Source organism: Pithys albifrons, chromosome 2 (assembly GCF_047495875.1).
Source record: "Pithys albifrons albifrons isolate INPA30051 chromosome 2, PitAlb_v1, whole genome shotgun sequence".
NCBI lineage: Eukaryota > Metazoa > Chordata > Aves > Passeriformes > Thamnophilidae > Pithys > Pithys albifrons.
Genome location: NC_092459.1, coordinates 39,053,508 through 39,075,810, shown reverse-complemented (window position 1 = coordinate 39,075,810; position 22,303 = coordinate 39,053,508). Strand labels below are relative to the sequence as shown.

The 22,303-nt window shown below is 39.5% G+C and overlaps 1 protein-coding gene across 2 annotated transcripts in view; it reads right to left on the bottom strand.

Annotated features, from left to right (window-relative positions):
* Window positions 1–21,457, bottom strand: part of KLHL32 (kelch like family member 32) — a 117,122-nt gene extending 95,665 nt beyond the window's left edge. Inside the window, exons 1-3 of one of the 2 annotated variants that reach the window (XM_071547858.1) lie at window positions 21,292–21,457; window positions 2,739–2,859; window positions 1,262–1,350 (exon numbers count right to left, since the gene is read on the bottom strand). In XM_071547858.1, the coding sequence (XP_071403959.1) occupies window positions 1,262–1,284 (23 nt within the window). In that variant the 5' untranslated portion in view covers window positions 1,285–1,350; window positions 2,739–2,859; window positions 21,292–21,457. Of the gene's footprint in view, window positions 1–1,261; window positions 1,351–2,738; window positions 2,860–13,078; window positions 13,131–21,291 lie in introns of those variants that run through there. The other variant, XM_071547859.1, reaches the window with a different exon arrangement.
* Between the last annotated feature and the right edge of the window lie 846 nt (window positions 21,458–22,303).

Sequence of the window (22,303 nt, the reverse complement as noted above, 5' to 3'; positions counted from 1 at the left end):
TGTTCTGTTTATGGAACACAACTCATTCTAAATGACAGTTATCAAGAAATCCAACTTGCTAAAATACAAGGGAATTATTTCTAACAGGCTTTCTCTCCTGTAACTTCCTTCTGTGGCAAAGTGACTAAATCAAACTAGTGCAAGTATAATATGCTAATTATACCCAGAGATGGCTTCTCTTTATTTTTATTTTGATTAGTCTCTCTCCCAGTGCTATGAACCAAGACCTTCATTCCTCTTGCTTTTTTCACCATCATCTAGGGGACTATTTTACTCAATAGAAAACTTATCAGTGGTAGGTGTATCATAATCCATTTTTCAACTCAATGCCAAAATGAAAACTCAGTTGCCTGTAACACCTGTGTTAAAAACATACGAAGAATGCATAGGCATACAAGGCAATTTAACTGCAATTTATGAAAGAAAATACATAGTATCATTACACATAACATGACCACTTTGTAGTGATATCGTCAGTTGATAGACTCAACAGCTATAAAGCAAGTAAGACCTGATTCTCTTCTACTACAGAAGCATGGCATGGGAAACAGAAATGGAATTGAAATGATATGGTATTCCAGTAATACCAGGTAGTTCCCTGAGCTCCCACCTCAGTGTTAACTACTCTGTAAAACAGAACCACCAGCACATCACGATACTACAAAGTTCTGCAGAAAACCCATTAAGTTAATAAGTTCTGCAGTGTTCTGCCTGAAAGTGTTCCCAGAAAGTAATTAAATTATAAATAACATATTATAAATAACACATTGTGGCAATGGGCAATACAAATGAATGAGAAAGCCTACACTGGGAAAGAGAAATAAGGGAAGGCAGAAAGATTAGTTCAGAGAGAATGCTTTGAAGACATTTTAAATAACTGGAAAAATAATACATGTCATGAAGAGTGCAACACTACACACCCCCAAAATTGTCATCAGCCACCAATTCAGATACAGAAATGTAAAATGCCAGTTGATTCCACAATCAAAAATTCCAAGTATAGACTAAGGTATACATAAGGTAACTAATGAAGAGGCTTGTAGGTCTCCACTCAAACCCAGGAACACTTCTCTTTGATACAGATAAGTGGCAACAAGAGAGTAGTATTTTGCAGATTATAACAGAGATATGTATTTAATAATGTGAATTCCTAGCTAACAAACAAAAGTATTAGTTCCACTTTTTTCCTACTCTTTAACTGACGCTTTAGTAAACATCATCCTAAATGTTAATACTTCCTACACACTACCGAGTACTATACCTCAGGCACCTCTCAGATGGCATGTTTCAGTTTTGGTCTTCTGAATATCAAAGCTTATAACCCTGTAGGGAAAGCAGCAAACATTCCAGCTAGAAAGAGAGAACAGAGAGGTACATTAAAATTCAAAGCACACACAGCCTCAGCCTTAAAGATCAATCATTTCATGTTGTGCAATTCAAAAACAACTTTCAATTGGCCAGAGTCAAGTACAGTCTGAAAGTGGCCTTGCCTCTAGTCTTCTCTAGAAACTCACACCCTACCATCTGCATGTCCTGCACCCACTGCCCTTGAGGAAAGCTTTCTACACGTTCAGGAAAATATATAATTGCAAAAAAGCTGAAGAGTGGTGAGGAGGGAAATAAATGTCCCAAAAATTCCTCAATATGAAGGGTGGGCCAAAAGCATGTATTAGTGTTTGCTTACTTCCCTGAATAACATACAGCTATAAAAATCTCACATCTCTCACAGGCCTGCCTAGGGTCTAAGAGGTTTGCCATATACCTAAGTTCATGCTTCCACTATGTTCTATTTTCCTAAACATACAATTCGATAAGGGAGGTGGGACAGGTTTACTGTCAAAGTCAGCTCTTACTTTCCCCAGAACAACATACTTGGCTGATTAATCAGTAATATGACCAAATACCATTGTCAACCCAGATGAATGGCAATGAACCTGATAAAGGGTTTGGAGCACAAGTCTTATGAGAAGCAGCTGAGGGAGCTGGGGTTGGTTAGCCTGGGGAATAGGGCGCTCAGGGGAGACCTTATCACTCTCTATGACAACCTGAAAGAAGATTGTAGCCAGGTGAGAGTCAGCCTCTTCTTCTAAGTAACAAAAGCTGGGATAAGAGGAAATGGTCCCACGTTGCACCAGGGGAGGTTTAGATCAGTTTTGATGTCAAGAATTGGAACAGATTGCCCAGGGAAGTGGTTGACATATAGATTCGGCACTTAGGAACATAGTTTAGTGATGGACTTGACAGTGTGGGGTTAACACTCGATGATCTTAAGGCTCTTCTCCAACCTAAATGATTCTGTGATGCTATAAACATTCCAGCAAATACAAACAGTACAGTTCAATGAGATTTATAAACTCTACACCTTTTTTAAAAGGCAAAATATTAAATTGACCATACAAATAAACGCCCAACAGATCAAGTGTCCAAAGACTTAAGTTATCAAAAACAGGGTTATATGGAAAATTTTTAACTGGTGTAGCAGACATCACAGCTGACAAGACATTTCAACTTCATTTACCAAGTATAAAAGAAAAAAAGATTTTAATAGAACAGTCAAAAAGAAAAGTACACTACTTTAGCTGTTTATTTAAACCATTTAAATAATTTAATGTAACTCAGTGATAAAGTAGTATTACAACTTAGCAAAATTCTAAGAATGGAAACATCATCACATTTTTCTCCCTTTTCCAAAAAGGCTATAATTCCGAGCAAAGGGGGTGAGGTCACAGAGAACTTACACTGATGATTCAGCTGGATACTCAGCCAACTGGTATGCAGTACTTCCCAGTGATTGTTTCAGAACATTTCACTCTCACCATCAACTCAGTTTCTAGTTATCTCACGACAATTCACCTTATCCTTCAAGAGAGAGAAAAACACAACATATTAAATAAGTGATCCAGGTGCTGTCAACAAATGAAGCAAACACATTTCTGATGAATGTAGCTACAACCATATGTCACCTACACAACATTTCAGTCATGGTAGACTTTTAAGTACAACCTTTGCATTCATCAGTACCAAGAGCAAAGACTCAACAGTTGACTGGCCTGATATGCAGGAGTTTTAACTAGGTCCTTAAATGGCCTAAGTCCATCAAGAGAACTAATACAGAACTAATATCTGTAAGTATACAGATAATATACAGATATTATCAGATACAACAGATAAAACATCCATATAAATGCCAGCATTTCCCAAATCAGCACAAAGAATTCTTGAGCAAAAATTCCCTAGTCCATCACCACTGTGAATATGAACATCAATCTCTGTTGTTTGGAGAGACAGTAGCCAGAAGCAACTCACTTCTAGTCTATGCAGATACACTTATCAGATATTCTGATGAAATACAGAATACAAAAAATACAGAATATTATATATATTGAAACACTTGCATAAGAATAAAGAACATATCGGCTTTCAAGCCACTGTCCAAGTTCAAAGCAATCCACCTTGATGTCATATCTGAACAAAGTAACTTCTTCCAGTCTTGGGGGATCAGAACTTTAGACATCTTTGAGAATTACTTTTCTCTTTCCATAGAAAGTGTTCAAGAATGTCACAACTATGAGGAAAACTTTGCCATTGCCCAATGCTGTCGGTGAAACCACAGCTCAGCTCAACCACAAGTTACTCATCTAATTTCGTGCCTCAATATAGAGACTTCCAAGAGAAAGCATTCATAGTACTGAATAAAACCCCTTAATGAAAATTACAACACTAAGAGAATAAAAAAATTGAAACCTGGATTTCTTTCAGAAAACAGAAGAGAAGACAGTCAAAACAATTGGTAAAAATTTAGCAAAATCAGTAATAAAATAAACTGACAAAAAAAATTTAAACTTTTACAGTCTTCAGATTAATTATAAACTATTTTCCTGTGAGACTGGAAAAGTCATTGCTATATTCAGGCCACCAGCTACAGTGAATTAGAATAATGAAGTTTATTTTCTATTACTACCAAATTACCATCTGATTTCACAGAATCATGAAGATCATAAATCCCAGAAATATAAAATGAAATCATGGAGGTAAAGGTTGTGTGAATAGAACCAGATCTTTATGTCTTTATACCCTTGTATACCCTTTGTGGCTTTATATCTCCTACAAACCTCAATATATCAGCAATCTGAACATTTTTTCTGAAAAGTCATTCAGATAAAATAAAAATCCAGGTTCATGGTCTTCTGTGTAACCTGAGGCATGTTTTACCTAAACTACAATGTGAGCAAGAAGGTGTTGCATTGTCGTGATAAAACCACATACAATCATTTAACTCAAATGGAAACCACACAGTTGGATTTTGATGACTTTCAAGAACACCTTTGCTGCCAGGATGTGTGTTTAATGTTTCACATTTTTCCTTTGAAAAAAGAAAGTTTTATACAATTGTATTAACATACCATCATGAACCATCAGCTTAGCTTTTCAGAAATGCTTACTTTGCTACCATTTAAACTATAATACTAATTACTCACATGCTGAAAGGAGCAGGCCATTACTTATAGCTGACTGATTTATCATCGTTAAGAAGTGGCTGGGAGAACAGTATTTCTGACTTGACTGTGATCTGGTTGAACATATCCTAGATCATGGCAGGGGAGTGGATGACCTTCAAAGGCCTCTTGCAATTCAAACTATTCTGTTTTCTATGAATTTATCTCATCATATTTCTCAAAGTTAGGCAACAAATATTCAAAACACTTTCAAAGCAAAGTATCTAATACATACATTGAGTTGACAGTCACTATAAGGGACAGGATGAAACCTCTCAGGCATTTTACTTTTAAGGTATTCTGCTTCTGGAACAAACCAAAATCTTCAGTTAGTGTGCCAAAGTACGCTTTCAAGATTTTTCCTGTAGACCTCATGAAAAAATAAAACAGACAGGCTGAATCTAGTAGTTTGTGACTGAATTTTCTTTTGGAATTTCACTTGCATTTTCATGGGATAAAACAAACCTACAAAAAACACTGTTCTTCAAATCTAAACCTTCTTTTTTTCTAGAAAATTTGTCATGTTTGTTGCAAAATCATAGAATTGCAGAATGGTTTGAGTTGGAAGGGACTTTAAAGATCATCTAGTTCCAAAACCAACTTGAGCAGGGCCTCACTCAGATAAGCGTTGGATTTTTAACTTTCACAACTACGAAATAGCATTCCTAAAGTTTAAAAAAGTAAAAGACTGTGACTACCAGCAAAGTAAACATGTACCTTCTAAGAATGGCCTTCAGTAGCCACAGGGTGGCAGAACTATACTTCAAGATAACCTATACCTCCAGGACAGTGACCACACTATTTCAAGGAGTCTTTCCCCCACTCCTCACAGCATTATTACAATAAAGTAAAATACTTCTTGTGTGTCCAGCAGGTGATTTCAACATAAGGAATCAGAAAACAAAAAAAAGAAAAAATTCTGTACATAACAGTACAACCACACAGCAGTTCTCTAAATGCCAGAGCATCACAACAGGTTACTGACCTCCGCGTTTCCATTTTGAAAAAATATTCAAGACATACAGTAACTGATCACTAAAATTACTATCAATTTTACTCCATATAGAGTCACAAATGGCTTGAGTTGGAAGGGATCTTAAAGATCATCCAGTTCCAACAACCCCCCCATGGGACTGGTCTATTAGATCAGGCTGCTGAAAGCCTCATCCAATGTCACCTTGCAGATTAACGCTTGTCTCTGACCTGACAGTAACAATGACAGAAGAGCAATATTTTTCGCAAAAGCCATTTGAGTTGTGGACTTGCTGGGCACACTCATTAGTTTGAACAAGGTGAATACAGGGACAGCAGCAGCTCCTGCAGGACACTCATCTGAGTATTGCATGTGTATGCCAACGCTGAGTGAACAGGCATTCCGCCTTGCTGCTGTCCCTGGTAGTGGATGGGCCAGATCATTCACTGGACTAGCTTAGCTGACCTTCCTCATAGTTCAAGAACCATAGAATGGTTTGGGTTGGAAGGGACCTTAAAGTTCATCTGTTTCCAACTCTCATTCCATGGGCAGGTACACTTTCCACTAGACCACGTGGCTCAAAGCCCATCCAGCCTCACCTTGATCACTTCTGGGGATGGATTATCCACAACTTCTCTGGACAGCATGTTCCAGTGCCCCACTATTCTCTGAGTCAAGAATTTCTTCTTGACATCCAACTTAAACCTACCCTGTAAAACCATTAGCCCTGGACCCATGTGTAAGCCCTGCTCCTGTAAGGTCCCTCTCCTTCCTTTTTATAAGGCCCCTTTAAGTACTGGAAGGCCGCAACAAGGTTGTCTCTTCTCCAGGCTGAACAACCCCAACTCTCTCAGCCTGTCTTGGTAGGACAGGTGCTCTAGCCCTCTGACAATCTTTGTGGTTGTCATCTGGATCTATTCTAATAACTCACTGTTTCTCGCATTGAGGACTCCAGAACCAGACACAGTATTCTAGGAGGGATCTCACGAGGGCAGAGTAGAGGGGAAGAATCACCTTCCTGAACCTCCTGGCCACCCTCAGCCTCTTCTGATGCTGCCTGGGAAACAGCTGACTTTCCTGTCTGTGAGCACACACTGCCAGCTCATGTCCAGCTTTCATCTACCAGAACCTCTAAGTCCTTCTCTGCATGGCTGCTCTCATTGAGTTCTTCTCCCAGTCTGTACTCATTGCCTTGAACCAGTTACAAAACTTTGCACTTGGATTTTTTGAACCTCATGATGTTCTTGGGCATTTAATTAGCACAAAAATTTTCAGTTACATTAACAAGCCAAAAGAAACTCTAAAAACTTCTTCATTAGAAGCATAGATAATTTCACTCACACGCATCATCAGGATACAGGGAGAGTTTCTTCAATATCAGCAAATTTAACACTACTAGTGCTGGCTCCTTTTACCCATACAGCTAACCAGCCCTCATTTGGTCTAGCGGCCTTCAAAATAACATGGCCACATCCAAACAAATACTTGGGAAAAGTCAGCAACTAAATCCCAAGCTGCAGTTGGAAATGTTTTGTCAGAGTGCTAGATGGCTCATGCTAAGACCTCGCCAGAGATTGTAGTGCTGGTCTGTTGATAAGAATGCTCAAGTTTTGAGCTCTAGCCTGGAATGGGCTGTGCTAGGTTATTAGAACAAACAAGGCTTTTGAAAGCCCACACCAAACACAAGAGTTGTGCAAGAACATCTGAAGACAGGAATCATCTTAAGCAGTTTTATAAATGTGTTTTTCTCTATTTATCATGTTTTGTCCTTCCTAAGTACACAGAAATGGTAGGTGGGGAGGAAAAGGGGTGTCAACCATTTATTAATGAATACTAAAAAAATAATAAAATTTTCTACAATGTAATTGGAAATCCTTAACATATACACTGCTAATTTAAAACACACTTCGTACACAGTTAAAATTTCCAGTCAAGTCAGTGGCAGCACAGGGCTCTCAGAATCTTCCTGTATTCCAAATTTTCTGAACAGAAAAAAAAATCCAATCATTTAAACCCACAATAAGGAACAGAATTCTACTCTGAAGGAACAAAACTGAATGCTCAGAGCGAATACTGAGGGAAGGCACAGAGAGAAGAAAGACAAAGAGCCAAGGGCAGGGAAAATCCTGGACTAAAACGTGCATATGACAAACCCATCAGATTTAGAAGAAAACAACTAAAAGAATCAATGTCTGTTAGAGCCCATTCCATCTAAATTTCAGAATAAAAATCAAGATCACCAACTTTGACATTTTCTTTGTGGAGAAACATCTGCAGAACATTTGCCTTCACCTTCAACAGACTGTACTGGATTATAGCTCATAATCCTTTAAAGTTTACTTGAGCAGCAGATTTTAGTGCTAATTGATGCAATTATGCTGCTGTTCCATGCAGTCAGTACAGCCCTTCCAGATTTTTTCTTTAGTTTACCTTTTAAATAGTGTTAAGAGCTTACAGGTCCATGAAGCTAAGAATGCCAGAAAAGGCAAAAAGCTATGTGCTCCAATGCCAAAACTGAAGTTTCCTACAAACATTTTACTACAAGAAAAGGCACAGGTATCCCAATTCCTTTACTTCTAACACATAAATGTTCGATTTTTTAAAAAAGCAGCAAAGTGAAATTCTTTTCATATGACTTTTATGTTTGTGTTAAAGTCAGTGAGGGATAACAGTAATAGGAAGACATACACACTCCTTTATGGCCCTTTTTCCACACAAATAATGTCCTAACTTATATAAGCCTGGTTTATGCCATTCCAGCATAAACTCTTGAATTACAGTGATGCCTGTACTACTGTTTGGCTGCAAGCTGCTTTAAGTATAAAAGGAATTTTCATATGCAGCTTTTTATACTATCCAATTCTAATTGACTTTAAAGTTTAGTTTAGGACAGGACTTGAAGTTAGCTAGAGCTCTGATGTAAATCCATTTAATCTAAACCTTTTCCTTACAACAAACTCAGAATGACTAAAACACTTCTATAACAAAAAGACAGATTTGATTTAAACATTAAAGAAATCTAGTTTGAAAGAGAAAATCAAAACTAATTAGATGACCAGAATAAATTAGACTTACAGACAAATGTATTTCTGGCCACTGTTCGTGGGCAAGAAGGGGAGAGAATGGAGAGGGTTGCCGATCTTCAAGTTCTATTACACACTGCAATCACAAAAGCCACAAGCAGTGAAGTCTTCACAGTCATCTCTGCACCCCTTCACTCTGTTTTCCACTGCCTTCTGCAGAACAAGAAAAGCACCTGTTGTTTGGGAAAAATAAAATTTCTACCATATACACTATCTTATTGCTGTAAGATCACTATTCCTTACATTCACTACCTGCAACATGTTTACACAGTCACGCTACTACTATAACCTAAGTAGCCTAGCTAGAAAATTACACAGATAAGCCTGATCTGGGATGGGAACAGTGGCATTGAAGAAGTCAGAGGAATTTTTTACACCACATAGACAAAAAACTGCAGGAGCTTTGCTATATACACAGGACTGTACAAACTTTACCTAGACAAAGGAGAAAACTCTTCCATAGGAACAGACAACTGACCTCCAGAGAGCTATGAAGGACCAGATATACTAGGGGAACTGTGGCCTTCCCCCTCTTCCCTGTGAGTACAACTTGCTCAAGTGTGAGCTTTTGAAGCATTAGAACAGTTGGGAGTAGTACAGTTCCCACTCCCCACCAGAGGAAGCAGTGGTTCACACATCTGTTGGGAACACAAAAACATCAGGACACCTGAACTCTTACACAGGAGAACTGCTGAATGCCATGTCCAAGTTGATGGTAGTGGATTCTTCTTCTCCAGGGATTCATCCAGAAGGGTTTTTTTAAGGCTTTGCACAAGACATTTAGACTTTATACTAGTATTATTTTACTGAAATAGGAGATCTCTTGTTTTCTCTCAATCTTTGCTCAAAATATGTTCCATTCCTAACACAGATGTTCTTCGAAGTTTCAGACCAGCTACCTAGAAAGTGTTCCGATATTGACCCCTGTCATTAATACCCAGTGTCAATCCAGCAAATAAAAATGCCTCTCAAAGCAGAAGGGGCATACCAGGTAGGGAAGGGAGGTGTCAAGAAACAGTCTAAAATATCCACAATTTTTTTAGAAGTTCAAAGAAGAGAGTCAGCAGACTTGTTTTACACAGGGTTTTTTTCTTTCATTTAGATGTTGGCTGGTTTGGGATTTTTTGGTAGTGGAAAGCAATTTACATGAAACAACTCATTTGACTAGATCTTATGCTGTTCATTGCCTTAACTGTGCACTTTATCTAAAAGATCTCACATTAGCAATTTTAATTATTTAGAACATATTAAATATTGCTGGTACCAACATGATCTGAGATTAACTTCTTAATAATCACTCCTGTTTGAGGGTAAAGCATTTGATTCCAGCTACTATGAACTCTTAAACAAGCAAAAGCAACATTTGCTGACATAAAAGAGACAATTCATTTCACAAAGGAACGCTGATCAAATTAAACTGCATATGCCAAACAAAACAATAGTATTTTATACTAGACACTTCATAACATTTAGTAAAGTTAACTTGCTTGGGAGAAGTGTGAGTTACTGTATTTTACTATATTGTTCTGTTTCATATACTGTATCTCAACACATTCACATTTTCCTTTACTCCAGTTACTTTTTTATTAGTTTAGATTTGCAGCCTCTAACCCACATGGAAGATACCAAGGTTGCTCCTTTATTTGGACCACATCAGATAATAAAATTTAAATATATCACTGTCAATACATCTCTAGAAGAATCAATGGGACAACATTGCCACTAAAATCAACTGACCTTCTAAATCAAAATTTATACAGACTGTTTCAGAAAGGAAAATGCTAATTCAGACCCTAACACTAGGGAATAGCTCTGTTGCAATCACAGTTAAGCAGTGATCAGAAAATAAACACATTTTAAGGTACAAAAAACCCCCAAAATAAAGCAGTCATGGTGGTTTCCTTCTCTGTCACCAAATGTATGTCCTAGAATCAAACTGTACCTGAAGTTGCCACTTCACAAAAAAGTGAATAAACTTCAGAGGTTTGAAGATTGTTTTCAAGCTTCTCTCAGTCATCTAATACCAGGCTGTTGACTTCTAATGGAAAATGTCTGAATTTATGTGATTACTGATGTCTGAGAACTGACTTTTGCAGTCTGAATGCTTGAGACTGACAGTGCTAAAATGAAAAGCCATCCAATGGTATAAAAACTGGAAGCTATTCATCAATATATTGAGCTGGGAAGAGAGACACACTGGCCCAAGGAATGCTGACTGGCAAAAAGATGGCCTGAAGCACCCATCCATCTGCTTCAATGACCAAGCGTAAGGATACTGCAGACAGATCCAAGGACTAACAGGATAATTAAATTGCGTTTGTTTTCTCTTTACCAAATGGAACACACAAGAAGCCAGATCTGAATCAAAGAATTTACAGAGGACAGACTGCTCCTCACCCTGCCAATGAACTAATCAGTTGTACTGTACATGATCCATCACTCTAAGCACAGACTCACTGCTTCTTTTCCATCTTTGGACAGTAACATACCTAATGCAGCCAAGAAGTGTAGGACTGCATCCAGGTCACCTTAGTCACTATAACGAAACAAAGGACTGACTTCTTGCTTTGGCCAGGTTTATTCATTTACCTGGCAACACTACAGTCATCTCTACCTAATCAGGAGATAACTGTTCCCCAAAAAATAAATAATGCAAATATAGGTCTGAAAGATCTTTCCCCACCTTGCAGTGTTTTAACTCATAGATCTGACAGCACTGCCAGTCAGTGAGCAGACAGAAGCTGTTCCATCACCACTAGAATTTGGCTTCACAGCCTGCTCTCAAGCAACTCTTGGTTATATTTGAAAATCAAATGTAAGTTTTTACCTCTGCATTTATATCAATTCCAAGATAACCAAATAAAGGCTCTTCCCATGCACTTCCAGAAGAGAAAGAGCACAAACTGCAGACTAACTAGAAATAAAAGCTATTTATCTTGGGTATTTATGAAATTCCTTCAGTAAGTGCCACTGGCAAAACAGACCTTTTCAGAGAGGATTTGAAATCTGATGTAGCAATATTATTATGACTCAATTATTTCCCCCATTTTCTATCATGTAAATGAGGTCATTGAAGTGTATTTCTCATAAAGAGAGAATAAAATTTCTGAATCCAGATTGGAATTTACCAATCTGCAGCTCCTAAAGGATCACTACCTTCCCTTTATTCAATACAGCCCAATGCAGAGACCTGCAGACATACAGTAGTTTCTCAACATGTTACACAAAATATTACACAAACAATACTCTCCTTCATGTTTTGGTAATTTGTTGAGAGCTAAGGGGGTACCTCTACACAGCACAGTCTACTTGTATGACCTAATGATTTGTTTATATGGAAGTTTTCATCCCTTATGAAAACCTTATATTTCGTCTGCCTACCATTACAGTCACAAAAACATTTGAGTTTTTAATATCATCTTCCAGCCTACTTGGTTCCAGTGGAACCCTAAACCCAAGAGATTCTCCATGGAAACACTAAGACTGATGAAGACACACAAGGAGCAACTAAAAAAAGGTTCATCTTTAGTCATTATTTTTATTATCACTTCATCAGCTCCATTTCTAGGCTAAGTCTACCTTTATCTTTTAAGGCCTGACACTTCTTTGGGACACTGATGTACTTGCATGAAAACCACAAAAAAGTTGCAAGATTCAGTATGAATCATCAGCTACTGAGATACTCAGTGATTGCTCAACCACAAAAACTACATGCTAGTATAAAGTAAAAATGGTATATTGATTTGGGGATTTGGTGCCATTTAACAACAATCCATAACTCCATCCTTCAGCTGTACAAGTGGAAATGCTCTGCTTATTTGAGCAATGCCTACCTATCACTTTATATAGTAATGTTAGACTGAAAAAATTCTAAGAATGCAAAATAATATGGAAAATAACTTCCATGTAGTAATAATCTCATTAATTACAGAAATATGAGCTTGTAGGAAAAGTTTTGTTAGGAATATTTTAAAGTGTTCTTTTCTTTAGCTAACTGCAACATTCTAAGTGACTGCAAGATTGTTAACACTCAGAAACAGGTAGGAAATTTTCTTGAAAATATCTTGGGGAGATACAAAAGACTCACAGCAGTATTGAATGCAGTATTTGAAGATTTTCACCCTTGTCTGAGATTGGTTTAGTTAAAATCATTGCCTTTCTTTTCCTGAGATCTTCTAGAGACTGAATACAGAAGAACATGAAATGTTACTGAAATTGATCCCAGGTTCACAATGTTTTTCAGTATTTGGAAATTACTTGCTTCTTTCGTTCATAGTCTCTCCTGCCTTTGTAAACATTGAATAACAACGCAGCTTTTATTTGTTTTCAGTTTCTCACAAAACCAGTTTGTTATGACTGCTCTCTCCTACACAAAACCTGATCATTGTTTCCAAACAGCCTTCTATTTATTGCAAGCTGCTTTGTAAACATTTGCTTACTACAATTCAGTGCAAGAATTTGGTAAATAAAACCACTAATTTAACACCTTTTACTCCCTATTGTATAAAAGAAAACTAAGCACTTACAGTCAACATGCCTTTCATCTGCGTATATTCATTACAGGGCAAAGCAACTTCCTCTTCTTTCAACAAAGAATGGGTGCAAGTTCAGCAGCAATGCTTCTATACTTCCTTCTCTTGCCCGACCTGGATTAGGAGTGTAAGAGAGACTTCTGTGGGGATTGCTTTTTAATTTTTAGGAAAGGGAGTGGTTTATTTTATTAGTTTTGTTTTTCTATTTTAAGAGACACTCTGGTGAACTAAGCCACAGTACACCTACACAGACAGTGCTGGCAACAAAATACAGGAGCAATAAGCTGCAGCAGGAGGGCAGAGGGATCATGAGTACCTAAGCCAGTATTGTTGCAGAACATCTTATGTCAAAACATGACAGAAAGACAAGGACAGACTGATCTACAACTTGCAGTTAGTTGTCAGCTATCTATCCAGACAAGATGCACAAAGTGCCATAAAACCATTAGATGGAATTTTCTGAAACAGTCTGTTTCTTCTGACACTTTTCAAATGTATCAGAGATAAAGATATGGAAAATAATCCTAACTGAGAAAAGATAGAGGGGCACCTTTTTCCATTTAAGCAGAAGATTCTGAATTTAAAGCTCAAGATTTTCTTCAACCTTTCCCCAGCCCTCCTTAGCCTGAAACACAACTTTTATCTGGAGAAAAACTGTTGTTTCAAGGAACAATGCCTAAAATTAAGATTTTAAATAATTTTTAATCTCTGACCCTTAATTAGGAGCAGAAAGTGAATTAGAAAACAGACAAGTGTTTAGGGTTCTGTGCCTTCTTCAGGACTAAGCAAAAGAAACATTTCACTTTGAAAGTCTTGCACTTTTTTCCTTCTTCCCAGATTATACCAACTAGCTCAGAAAACAAAACAAGAAACGACCAATAACAAAACCTCACAAACAAAAGACAAAATCCCACCCTTCTCTCTTACACGTTTAGATCACCACTGCTATACTACCACCTTTTTTTCCTTTTCCTTTCTAGTGTTCAGGGCTCGGTCTGGTTTGCTATGGGCTACTTGGTGATCACACACTAATCTCCCTCACTACCCAGGCCAAACAATAAATACCTCGGGAACTAAAGACACGGCATACAAAAATTCATTCCTTGGCTTTCCAACAACAACTTTCAATATTCACAGCACACAGGCCAGTGGTAGGACAAAACGTAGAAACATAACATGTAATTCACTGAAGCAACCTATGCCATTGAAGAGGTTTTGATTCCCCTTCTCCTCTATGCCCCATGCTCTGCCATAAATTACTGCCCCAGAGCACAGCTGCATTACCACCATTCCACTGGCACTGCAGTACAAACTCATACTGACATCCCATGACAGTGCCTACAACCAGACAAAATGCAGACACTTGCTCTACTCCTCCAGCTCTGCTATACAAGCAGAGGGAGGTGGAAAGCTGAAGGTATTTATGTCTTAAACTGCCACAAATTACAACTGACAAGGTTCACTTCCTAGAGCCTTAATTCTCTTCACTTATCCAGCAACACCACTAAAGTCAATGCAAGTAAGCAGTGCAAGAGTTATTTCTAATTAGTAAAGACAGTAAATTCACACAGTCTAGCAGCTTTCCCACCTTTAAAGTAGAGTTCCACTATGCCAGATTTGGAATCCTGGGGAAATACAAACAGCGACAAGGAGTATAAAATACACTAGTTTTGTGTATGACTTGTTCTCATCTGCTGTCCTTCGCATCCAAAGATGTGAAGCATGGAATCTGACTCCATTACACACAATGGACCTGGTCAAAAGGTCTTTAAGAAAATGAACAAACCTAATACAAGAAAAAACATAATTAAAGAAGATTAATATATACTTGAGGGTCCAGTCACAGTGATCCAGGAGAACTTCCAGTGTTAGGTAGTCAGCCCTGGCTACAGAAATATTTTGGAGTTGACTTTCTCTCTAATGATGACTTCCTATTTCTGTTCCACCCCCATTCATAGTTATTCTCCCTAAGTGAGCAAGCAAAGCACATCAAGTCCTTCTATTTACCTTTCAGCAAAATGTATGACTTTGCACTTCTGTGATTCCGTTTGGAGGAGGGAGCTCATACATGAAAAGTAAACAGAAAAGACCATAGTTGCATTGCCATCATTCAATTTCCGGTGCACTTCCCCAACAAGCAAATACAGCAGCTGCATTTGTATGCAAAATCACCACAGACCCCAAGAGATCCCGAGTGTACTTTAATGTGACCTCACTGAGGATGGGAAGCTCAGCACAGCAGGCATATGGCACACTCTCCAGGGCTGTCTGCAGCGCCAATGCACTAAGACCCTGCCAGAGAGGAGTACTGTTCCCTTCTTGTTTGCCTGAGTTTTCTACTGAAAGCAAAGAAAGTAAAAGAAAAAAAAGGAAGTTCAGCTAAGGAATATATCAAATCCACAAAACAGGTACTGTCATCCCCACTAAAGAAGTCAGCTCTTTGGTTCAGCCTTTATGTCTTGAGACCTCTATTTTGATCTCCACAGTTCACTAAAGTCAATCTCCCAGTTCTGTTCTGAAGACATCACCTCAGTTCTTCATTTTGTTGTTTTATGCAACTAAAATATAGGTCAGTGACTGAAAGGGGGCTTTCAAAACTAAGTATAACACAGAAAAGAGGAAAAACACAGAAGATGTCCCTTCAAAGGGACAACCTTATGATGATCTATTATTGCTTTAAAGACATCATTTTAAAATCTGTATTAGATCAGGAAAAATATTATTTGAGCCATACTCTTCTTATTGTTAGAAAAAAATATTAATATCAATTTCAGAGGACTTAAAAACTAAACCTGGAAACATATATATCATACATCCTGATGACATTTCTTAAATGACAGGTTTTTATCTGTTCTGTCTTGATAAGCCAGGTAAAGGCACAGTTTAGCTTATAAAGGGCAGTAGCCCTTTATTTAACCTGAAGTGAAACCTGATGGAAAATGTTTCAGACATAATAAGGCCATAAGCTTGCTCATGTCCTCTTCAAAATTTCTTACTCATCTAAGAAATGTTGTTTTCACTTAAACTCCCAAATGTACAAGACAGAAATCAAGTCTTATCAACATTGCAGAAATGGACCTCAATCACTCTGAGATATGATACTTTCAAAACAAAAGCCCCTGTCACGCAAGCTACTGATGCTGAGAACTTTTTCAAAAGGTTTCTTACTGATGAGTAGAATAAAAGGCTATTCTGGAGGCACAAGGTGCTGGAAAATTTGAAGACATTAAAGTTTAGACTATCAGGGGAAAAATACATGCATTCTAAGTAATCACAGCATTCAGGAAAAACACAACAGTAAATTAAGGTATAGAATTACAACATATATACTGTCAAAACCCACTACTATATGTATCGTTCCTGTCAGGGAAAATAAAGACAGATGGTTGCAGCAAAAGGCAGTCTTCAGAACAACCATAACCTTCAAGTACTGATGAATCAAAATATTTACAATATTCATCCCCCTACAAAGCTCATTCCCTATAATTACAGCTCTTCTAAACTGCTGCAGCATATTGCTACAGAAATTTTGGCAGAACACATTCTTAATTTACATAACTGTTCAGAGTAGTCACCTAACTTAGGGGAAAATCATGCATTCCCAAGTATTATTGATGTTCTGAAGCCTATGATATATTTCACTCATAACTGTTTAAATATTTTATTGCTTTCTCATCAAAGAGAAACCTCCAACTGCTGATATCAAAGTCAGCAGCTTCAAACACAAATCAGTGTGACTGGAATTTGCATGGCATTCACTATTGGAATCTCACTTTTTGAAGTCACATCTTTCATTTCTCAAGACAAAGGAGAGACATATTTCAGAGACTTAGCAATGTATGTGGGTGTATAGAACCCTTACTACTACCCCAGTTCCCACAAGGTATCTGCCCTTTCAGTGACTTAGCTGTCATTGATAGCATGAAGGACAAAAGGTATTCTAATTCAAGTACTTCATCTGTGCAAAACTCCTTCCCCAGAAAAGAAGCCAAATATTGCAGGTCTGACAATGAACTTTAGTGTCAAATCTTTGCTCTGTCCAAGTTTATCCACAGTTAAAAGTGAAACTAAACCACAAATCTGATAAAATCTTGACAAAACATTTTTCCAATCCCAGTCTTGGCCAGGTTACTCAGTAGTCAAGAGCACAAAGATTCTCCATGAATGATGGAAATGGCAAAAGACCATGACCTAGAACACAGACTAACATCTGCCCAGAAACTGCTGCAGCTCATTTCTGGCCTATAGTGGACATTTGCCCTTCTATAAAGATCAGGCAGATTCAGGGTGGCTGATCCACACAGGATCACCCACAACCAGGAGTTTCAAAGATCTCCTGGTCTCCTAGTTTAACCTGTCAAACTCATCTTTGCTTCATTTTCTTCTCTTGAAACTACCTCCCAGAGTTGTCTCTTGTCCCCAGAATTTCTGCAGACTTAGAAGGAATGCCCCTCAAAATATGCTCTCTCAAGCACATTTCTTTTCAAATTGAGGATTCTAACTGTTCAAAGCCCAAAATTCAGTCAGAGGTAAAACCCACATATGAGCCAAAATGTTTTTTGAAAAAAAACAATTAAAAACTTGTGTAGCGATCTTGTGAAAAGTTTCTACTCTTTACTCATTTTCAGTAATCAGAATTTGATAGTAAAACTTCAAAAATCTCTTGGAAATAAAAGCATCTCATCTACAAGCACTCACTGTTGCAATATGGTATGTATATAGAACGACAGAAGAGCGGACCTCATTTTATCTCGTAAGTGGTCAAAAGGCCATCTTAGTCAGAACACAAAGAAATCAAGATTTAGAAATCACTATGTCAAGGATCCTATGTCTTTCACTATTAAGTATAAATATCACATAATTCAAGAAATTGAGGCGAGATGCTAACACTACCAGTTAGTAATTTTTTGTTTAAAAACTAAAAATCAAGTTTCCAAAAATTTACTAATATATCAGGAAACTCTGTCATTTTCAGCCTTTTGGCACTGGTCCTCTGTCTCCAAAGTGGAGAGATACAAAAATAAGAACATAAGATTCCCCTCCACTCCCTCCAATCAATTCTTGAGTAACTGAAGTCTTCAGAGCATAGAATGGCACTGGCAAGTATCCTATGAAAATCTCAGATGGATGAGAAATATGAAGGATAATTTCTTTACAATAAAAAATTAAAATGAGACAACTAAGTGGTTACTAAAGGTAAGCATAATTACAGTGGATGATAATTTTTTTTGGCTAGTTTTTCCCGATAACTCTGTCAACTGTTCTCACGCAAGTGATTAATTTCATTTTTCACTTAATCCAATTTCCCTTTCTAGTTCAATTTATAATCATCACTTTCCCATACTAGTGTGGCATCAAATTACTGTCATTCTTGGCCATTAAGTTAATCATATTCCAGTCAGCAGAGATGATCAAAAACACCATAGCAGAGCCATGAATTTCTTATTGAATACATTCCTTTTCTCTGCCTTGTAGAAGCTGATCATAAATGTCAGAAGCTACGTTATACCAATTTCTGACTTTTCAGGCAGAAGCAACACAGTCTGAATCAAAAATAGAGATAACAAAAAAGTCCTTTTTTTAAATGAACACAGCAGTTTCTCTGGTCAAATCTTGCTGAGTTTACTATGTAAGTACCCACTGAAGAAATGACCCATGCAAGCATAAATTTCCATCTGTTACTGTTCTTCCAACCATACTTCTCCTTATTGTAAACTCAAAACTTACTGCTCCTCTAAATAAAAAGAAAAAAATCAAATCAAACCCCCTTCCTTGATGTTACTCAAATTTCTTTTTATGTTCAAACTCAAATCCTGAGTCAAATTCCTTTATACATTCGGCAATATGCAGATTTTTAACAGGTGCTGCCATCTCAATCACAGTTGTTCATGTTCCTTCTTATAGAGAAGACGTATCAAAGAAAGATGAAAATTCCACGAGATTTCAGGGAATCTCAGGTGTCCTGTCTGAGGCAAGATTCTACGCTATTTGTTCAGGGCCAATTTGAAGTTCAGTCACTTCCAATCTTGCTTTCATAAAAATAAATGCAGAAAGTTAATTTCTGCATGGTCATCTTTACTTTTAGAATATTATATTGTTTTCTGATAGTAGAGTGCCTAATCTCATATTCTGTGTGGTTCATACAACATGCTGAGCTACAAAGTATGAGATAAACACCACTTCAGTTTCCATGTTAAAATCCCCTTCTTTAAAAGCACTTGCTCTCACTTGGAACTGAATGCAAAGTATACCTGCCAATTTAATTGAACCATTTTTGAAGAAACCCTGAGGCAACTTTTTACCTCTTGAAATATCAAGAGTACAATTTTCCCCTATCTCCTAACTCACTATCTGCCCAAATCCACGTTTCCCCAAGCGTGTTTATAAAGGAAATTACAGGGATGGATGGATGGATGGATGGATGGATGGATGGATGGATGGATGGATGGATGGATGGATGGAGGGACGGACGGATGGACGGACAGATAGATAGATAGATACATACATACGTACATAGATTAAACCCCCAAATAAATAAAACACAATATTTTGTTAAATAAAACACAATATTTTTATAAACACTGTAAGCACCTTAAAAAAAATCCTGTGCTTAAGAGGTGTTAATTGGTAAGACTGCATTATTTTTAGTGTCCTGCTAAAGCAAGAGTTTATTATTCTCTATCAGTCTCTCAGAATACCCATACATAACTATAAAGTGCTTTACAGGTGCTGTCAAATTATTCACAATCTGAACTGCAGACAAAAGATTAAAGGAGTTTTTCTGGAATACTTTCAAAGTTAAGTAAAAATTTCGCTTTGATCATCTGTAAACTTGAACAACACAAAGAGATGTGACTGAGTGGCTATATATTGCTGAATTATTATGCATCTGTGGTAACTGTACTACTTATTCAGCACATCACAGGATTTCTGTAGGATCTACTTAAAACAGCAAGCACGGGTTTTGGATAAAAACTCTAAACAACTGAACACACCTCAGTGGTCTTACCCCTGCCAAGTGCTTCATGGAAGCAGATCCCAGAATCAACAGGAATTGGCAAGGCTACAGAAATCCTTTTCCCTCTGCACTACAGTTAACAGGATTGTGCCTCTAGGTCTGCTCCTGATCTTTTCACGACTGAACAAATGCTGCCATGAACATTTACACAAATAAGACTAACTTCAACTTGCTTCTGAAATATTTGTAAGGTGTCTCCTAGCCATACAAATCTGGAAAAATTTATAACAAGCTTTAAAAAATGCAGCCATGCTATTTGCTGAGATCAACGTCTGCAGTTTATCTCACCGAGCTAAGATTTAAACTGTAGCTCCGTTTCTTTCATATTTCATTGCGGTGCCTGGCGCCAAGCACGCTGCTTCCCAGCGCTCGGTGTGTCATTTATGGATCAGCTGTCAGTCAGTCCGACTCCGCCAGAGCCCGCACAGACCAGCCGGGCTCGCTCCACGGGATGAATCCACGCTGCACCGACGGCCTGGGAAATCGGCAGCAGCGAGCGCTCTGCAACCTGCAGCACCGCAGGGACCCGCGATTTTTCGGTAGGAATGCTCCAGATTAAACAAACAGGAAATTTGGCCCCGAGAAATAAATCTTTCCCGACTTAGGGCTACAACCACTTGAGCAGCACCTTTTAAATTCCGAGGGCTGCAGATGTTACGTTCCAGCAATCCAGGTGCCCAGATAATTTCCAGCCGGGAGCTCTCGCGTTTGAGTATCGGAGAGGAGCAAGAGGTTGCCTTTTGTCACTCGAACCAGCAGCTCTAAGTCCCATACGCGACGAGCGCGGCTCGCTCCGAGCGACGAGATGCCCCTCGGCGCCCGTCAGAACCATGTTTGATGGAGCCGCCACAACGCGGGCACCGGGAGCACGGCCCCGCATGACCCCGCGGGGAGCGGCACTCAGGGAGCCCGGAGCCGCCCTGGGCTCCGGGTCATGCCACCTCCCCCTCCGCCTGCCCCGCGGGGCCGCGGGCACCCGGGGGCGCCCCAGCGGCCACAGCTGCCGCTTGACCCGTCTCCGTGGCAACGGGGACACTCGCCCCCTTCCTTTCCCATCACAGCCCCTTCTCCACGGCAGCGGCGCTGACCGACCCGCGCGGCGCGGTGCGACCGGCGGCCGCCCCGCTCCCGGTCCCGCTCCCGGACCCGGTTAGGTAACGCCGGCGGCAAAGCCGGGCCGCTCGCTCACCTTAGGGCAGGTGCCGGGGCCGCGCACGGTGGTGGCGGTGGCGGAGCCGCCTTCCCTTTCCTTGCCTTGCTTTGCCTTGCCTTTCCGCCCCGCTGCGCTGCCCTCCGACGGCAGCGCCGGGACGAGCCGCTGGGAAGAAGCCCCCGCGCCACAGCTCCGCCGTCCCGGCTGTGCCGCTCCGGTGCCCGAGCAGGAGGAGCTTGCCCGCCCCGCCCAGCGCGCAGCGGCGGCCCGGCAGCGCCGCACCTGCCGGAGGAGAAGGCGGAGGAGGCGAGTAGCGCCGCGGCAGCGCAGGGCGGCCTGTGGATTGCTCCCGAGAAGATGGGGATCCCCCTGCAGCCCCCGGGCCCCGGGAGGAGAGACTGCCGAGCGTCCCATCCGCCGGGGCCGCGGCCCTGCGGCAGAGCCAAAGGGAGAAGGCCTGGTTGAGCCCTATAAGAAGCACTGAGTTTGTAGGCAGAGCACCTGGACGGCGCTTTAATATATGGGGGTAAACCCCTTTTGAGCGTGGAGCAGCTCTAGTTTTGAGCAGAGTCTGCATCTTGCTACTGGATTTTCTTAGGACTCAGTTCCTGTTTTTTGATCTGTGCAGTTAATACAAAACAGTAGATCCCAAAAATCTCTGCCTCCATCTCCAGTGTACCTCCATATTAAATTTTACATCAGAGGAGATCAAGCTTTACTCATATGACAATTTTGCCGAAGCCATTTTTCAGCGTGTGAGCCTCCAGTTAAGCCTACTGACAGACGAGTTTGTCCTGCTATATATGGAAAGCATCTAGAAATACCCCAATTCCTCACCTGCAGAGCAGACAGTAAGAACTGGAAAGCTGGTGTAGAGAGTGCATGATGCCAGATGTGGTATATGCAGTGTTTTGGGTAGTAATGCAAAGCTTCCCCAAGTCAAGTGTCAAGCAGATTGGTGCTGACACAGTGCAAAACAGAGGCATAAAGGAAAGCCAATGCTTCCTACCAGGGTCAGTTAACACATGCAATACAAAACTGTTATGGT